Here is a 5,963-nt window from a genome sequence, read left to right on the forward strand (position 1 = left end):
ATACTGGGTGACGCAAAGTAACACAATGGGCAAAGAATCCTTGACGATCCTAACGTAGTCAGCCATTTTGATTTTGTCAAGAATGTCAAGATGCACGCGCAGAGAAGGACAGGTTGCCCCGATATCTTGCCTCTCGCACCGTTCTGCCAAACCCCAACATGTACTATAGATGCTGGGTCTATCTTATATGTCTATGGTTTTAACATCGTGGACATTGGGCTTTATTACAGGTTACGACAAAGACATAGAGAATGGACTGCGCGATCCGTGTGTCAAAATGGTCGATAGGGATGAGAGAGAGGGACTGTGGCAGACGGCCATTTCTATCTCCTTCCATTCAATGGTGTAATGGGAGAGAGAATGAGAGAGAGATTGGCCGTCTCCCACGGTCCCTCTCTCTCATTATTGTCGACCATATTTGATACACTACTTGGGTGAGTTCAGGGAGCTCATTACCAGTGCTATGTAGCACTACCGCTGTTCAGGGAGACAACTGATAGCACTATGAAACACTGTCGTGACCAGTGATGCAGATCGGGCCGCGTTTCTAGCGCATGCGCGTCGAACGCAGCGTCAATATCGTACTCGTTACAAGTAAACGAGAGTTTATTAGTCGCATACGTAAAATTTGTTAAAAATTCTTAAAAATTATAATATATGAGGTGTGGCTATTAAGGATGTTGGAGCGGTACTCTCTAGTCAACTGAGAGTTACATTCATTCTGTCTTTTTAAGTCCTTACATAGTAATGTAAATTCATAATTTTAATTATTAAAGATATATGGAGTTCATATGTACGTAATTATTCACTGTTTTCTCGAAAAAAGAAGTTAATTTGACTTAATATTTTCATGACATTCGGTAAGTGAAAGAGATGTGGCAACGTCGCGTATTCAGTTGCCCGCGTGCGTGTATATGAGCGTGTATATGAGTACACACAAGTTAGCGATAGCCGAGAGCGCGAGAGCTGGATATTGTGTTTGGATTTTGATCGCGAAAGATTGTTACGACCGAAATGAACGCTAACCAAAGCAGATACAAAGGAAAATTCTGCAAATCGAATGTAGTCAGGTGGAAGAATAAAGTTATAAAAAGCAATAAAACGAGACATGATTTGCCAAAACCTATAGGTAAGTATCAATACAGTGCTAACTTAACCTCAAATACAGCATCATTCGCATACGTACTTGTGCAAAGTAATATGAAATATTAAATGACACTTCAAATATCAATAATTATTATGAAACGTTACATACTATGACTTTGTTTACAAAATTGCAGTAGCTATCATTACTGAACAATAATTTTTACATATAAATTAATCAATGTTATTTTTCAGAACTAGTTGGACGACGTTTGATTGATTTGCAGACACTTATCAATGATTTATGGTGCTATCGTTGCAAAAAAGTCCTATCTTTGCGAGATTCATACGAGGAATCGAGGAATGGATTGGCTAGCATTTTTAAAGTTAAATGTACATCATGCAATAAAATTTTCAAAGTGAACACATCAGCAACCGAGCCAGATACAATTACAAGTATTAGACCAACGTACACTGTTAACTCAAAGATAGTATCAGGTAAATATGATAAACAGCAGTTTGATATTAAATTACTTTCATATTTGTGTTTTTGACAGTTATAAATATCTTATTCCTCTTATCCAACAGGTGCTATCGAGAGTGGTACTGGCAACACGCATCTAAACAAAATATTATCCGCTGTGAATGTCCCCATAATGCATACTTCTGTTTTCAAACGTTATGAAAAGAAGGTAGGCGCAGCGATTGAAGAACTCGCCAAGGAAAGCTGTCTAGAGAATTTGAAACTAGAAAGAGAGATGACGATAGAAAAAGAATGTCTTCGCTCGAATAAGTTAGAATAAGATATAATAATACTTTTATTTGTGATTTTATGATTGATCAAATGTATGTTTCATACAATGCGATAATTTTTATGTATTTGTGTGTGTTAATTTTAAATCCTACTCTAAGCAAACAAATGATGAAATTGTAATTTTTATAAATTTAAATATTTATACTGAAAACTATATTAAAATAATTAGCTTGTAATAATCATAATTATATTCCCTAATATATATTTATTTTTTATTTATTTATTTTAGATTGTTTATATTTTGTATGCACGTAAAATAAAAAATGAAATGGTAAAATAATCAACTAGTAAATTAAAAATAGTAAATTAAAAAATATTTAGTTTCAAATTTATTTTTACAGAATTGCTTCATTAAATCGATATTTATTCTTTTTAATTTGATATGACTTCATAATTATTAGAAGCACAAAAATTTGTTTGGCATAATAATAATAATTAACTTTTACGTTAATGTTATAACTTCATTTTAGGATAAAATTTTTCAATTTGCATTTGCTCTTCTCCGGTCTATATCTATACATGTCATCAGCTGTTCCGTGCGACGTTGCCAAATCGTCTTTCGTGAATATTACTGGCTTTCAGTCAAATGTAACAAGAAAAGTTTAGCATGAATTTTTAGCACAATTACATCGATAACATCATACTATCAATATATCACGAGATTCTAGAAGACTTCACCTTTCTTTTGCATAGTTTTTGGTTACTCAAAGTTGGGAATTCGGGGTGGAAAGAGCAAGAAATCAGAGTTAGAATCCCGGTTTGCCATAAGCCTCTGTGTTAAAGTGCTGATTTTCAAAACTCGTTTTCTCGAAAACTAGACGGTAAATCGTTTCTTTCTTTCGTTAAATAGTTCGGCTAGACATTTTTCATCATACTGGCGAAGTTTCATCTCATAAACTTGGAAATTTGATTTTTCTATGAGATCCGCTCCAACATCCTTAAATAACGAGACTGACGCTGTAAAACATTTTATTTTGATTTCATACATATTTACTTATTATCACCTTCAATATACACCCTCCCTCTATCCCTACAATGCTCCATGCGAATCTTCCATTGTTTGAAACAGTGCTGGAAGTCTTCTTCTGTCAGCTCCTTCAGAACGCGTGCCGCTTTCTCTTTCACAGTTTCAACGAACTCAAATCTTGTTCCTTTTAATGCAACTTTCACCTTAGGAAACAGATAGAAATCGCACGGTGCAAGATCCGGCGAATAAGGCGGATGGTCTAACACTGGGATGCTGTACTTGGCTAGAAACCTCTTGACAGACAATGCGGAATGAGCCGGCGCATTGTCTTGGTGGAGAACCCATGACTTGTCTTTCCACAATTCGGGTCGTTTTTTCCTTATTCTTTCACGGAGTTCAGCAAGAACGTGAAGGTAGTAATGTTGATTAATAGTTTGACCTTCAGGAACCCAGTGAAGGTACACAATCCCATGAATATCGAGAAAAACAATCATCATTGCTTTAAATTTTGATTTGCTCATTCGAGCTTTTTTGGCTCTCGGTGAAGTTGGGCTCTTCCAGTGCATGGATTGGCGCTTCGTTTCGGGATAATAAGTAAAAAACCACGATTCGTCATATTACCCTTTCCAATAAGTTTGGGTCATTTTCAATGGCATTCAAAGTGCCAGTACAAAGATTTTTGCGAGCTTCTTGTTGTTCAAACGTGAGAATTTTAGGCACCATTTTGGCACACACTTTTTTCATGTTAAAATTGTTATGTAAAATTTGCCGTACACATTCTTTGTCAATTCCTACAGTTTCAGCAATCGCACGAATACTTAACCGACGGTCAGATCGAACCAGATTACCAATTGTTTCGATATTGTCATTCGTTTTTGATGTGGCAGGGCGACCCGGACGTGAATCATCTTCAACGTCTTCTCGGCCATCTTGGCCTAAAAACGATTAAACCACTCAAAAACACGTACACGCGATAAACATTCATGGCCATACACTTCTTTCAATAAATTATAAGTTTCAGTAGCGGTTTTTCCAAGTTTCACGTGAAATTTCACAACAATTCGTTGCTCTATTGTTACACTTACCATTTTTCCGGCGAAACAAAAAACAACTCTAATGCGAACGAAGGCTACGGCTATACGGATTTGTTTACAGAAACGAGAGGTACTGCATTCGAAAGAGATGCTTTACGCTAAACAACTGTCGGTCGCTGGCGTTTGGCGCATGCGTACTTCTTCTGTAGCAGCGTCAGTCTCGTTATTTAATAGCCACATCTCTCGTATTTTATATATTTTACATATATTACTTACAAATAAATTCACATATATGAAAAATATGACAATTAGAATTTAATAATAAAATATTAGCTGAAGAATAAGAGAAAAGTGTAAAATAATTTATGAAACAGTTTTTTTATATTAAAATATTTTGTTTGGCAGAATCTCGTACCAACATTTGTTACAAGGGTAAGAAAAATGCCCCAACGCTCGGTGACACGAACGGATTTAGGACAAGTTGGGACAAGCGTCCTCCAGAAAAAAAAGCGTCGCTCTGCCTCATGGACCGAGATTAATCGTTAAATTGAGCGCCACTCTCGTTAAAGTTGACTACAGAACATAGGTTAAGATATCTGTAACAACCATGAAATACTTCTCTCAACACTACACATTCTCAATCATTACGCATGCGTGCGTAACATGCCCCAACCGCACCAGCTTCTGAGGTGAAATAGAGCATGCTCTTAATTGATCCATGGAGTATGCTCTAACGCGACGCGAACATCTAGTCACCATATTGGTTCCGGTGACTCAAACGTATTGCAGCACGTTGGAATGAACAGGAGCGTATTGGAGCGTGCGACGCGAACAAACCTTTAGTTTTCACCTAGAGTTTAAACTGTAACAGGGGAATACTCGACTGTAGTTGGTTGGTTCTTACATTCTGATCCGGTTTAAATCCTCGGTGGAAACTAAGCCACGCTATTGTTGGTAACGTTTGACGTAATGACTTGCGCTACGAATGCTATCGCCAAAGAAGCAGTGTGTTGATAGCGTAGCGTTCGTGTGGGGGTGATCCCGATTGACCACGTCTCGATTGGACACCACCAATCACAGCAACCGGTGTTTAGGAGCTATGTAGTCTCAAGCGCTGTGAGTGGCTCGTGTCCAATTGAGCCTTGTCCAACTGGGTGCCACCCGTTCGTGTGCTCCATGAACAGCAATAGTGTAGTGAATACCATGAAGTAAGATATAAGGAGACTCCACTCAGTCTAGCTAGTCGACGAAACATGGACCGATTTTAGGTTTCGAGTTTAAGTTCCGATTCTCGACACTCACAGCGCTCGTGAAATTAGTAGTGCTGCGCATAATGAGTGCGCCGTAGTTAGAAACGGTAGCTAAAAACGGTTAAAAAAGGTGGAAAGAAACTGTATTCCGAAAAAGAGTTCTGAAGAACCGATCGTCTAGTCTAGATTGCCTTGCCACTAATAGAAGAAGTATTCCGAAAAAAGTGTGAAAAATCCGAATCTTTAAAGACAAATAGGAGAATTGCAAATATTGCAATGCCATTTTGTTGTACAGTGCCCGGTTGCAAAACAGGGTATAGAAACGTAGGAAGGACGACGGAAAAGAAATTAAGTTTACCACGTACGTGGTTAAGTCCAACCACGTACGACAGTAAGTTAATAATAATTTCAATAAAACTTGAATAAATTTTTATTCTAATATGTATTTTGTATCAATATTCATATCATACGATATTCTCTCTTTAGAGATATTTCAGACAATAGTAGAATCACTTACATATATAATTTCAATATATATACATTGTTTCCATTTTTTTTGTACAGGATATGTTACTGAAGTGGCAGCAAGTAATCCAACGTTTCAAAGGAAAACCATTATTAAAATCCAGTCATGTTTGTGAGTTACACTTTAGAGAAGAGGACATTGAGAGGTACTGTGTTACTGAATTGAATAATAAAAATATTTTTATAATGCCAAAAGAAAGACCGAGTCTTAAATTAGGAGCTGTGCCTTGTAAACTACTAAATAGTGATGCAGCTCTTGAAAATATAAGTCGTTCTTCCACATCTGTACA

The 5,963-nt window shown here is 36.9% G+C and overlaps 1 protein-coding gene across 1 annotated transcript; it reads left to right on the forward strand.

Annotated features, from left to right (window-relative positions):
* Positions 1 to 792: 792 nt before the first annotated feature.
* Positions 793 to 1,886, forward strand: LOC108769013 (uncharacterized). Its single transcript, XM_018519743.1, has 3 exons — positions 793 to 1,129; positions 1,339 to 1,581; positions 1,672 to 1,886. The coding sequence occupies exons 1-3, from the start codon at positions 1,015 to 1,017 to the stop codon at positions 1,884 to 1,886; spliced, it is 573 nt and encodes a 190-aa protein (XP_018375245.1). The 5' UTR covers positions 793 to 1,014.
* Positions 1,887 to 5,963: the final 4,077 nt, after the last annotated feature.

This window comes from Trachymyrmex cornetzi, unplaced genomic scaffold (assembly GCF_001594075.2).
Source record: "Trachymyrmex cornetzi isolate Tcor2-1 unplaced genomic scaffold, Tcor1.1 scaffold84, whole genome shotgun sequence".
NCBI classification, from domain to species: domain Eukaryota; kingdom Metazoa; phylum Arthropoda; class Insecta; order Hymenoptera; family Formicidae; genus Trachymyrmex; species Trachymyrmex cornetzi.

Coding starts and splice junctions, on each gene's coding strand:
- LOC108769013 (XM_018519743.1), top strand. CDS start 1,015: ATGAACGCTAACCAAAGCAGATACAAAGGAAAATTCTGCAAATCGAAT. Junction 1,130..1,338: donor TGATTTGCCAAAACCTATAG/GTAAGTATCAAT, acceptor GTTATTTTTCAG/AACTAGTTGGACGACGTTTG. Junction 1,582..1,671: donor TAACTCAAAGATAGTATCAG/GTAAATATGATA, acceptor CTTATCCAACAG/GTGCTATCGAGAGTGGTACT.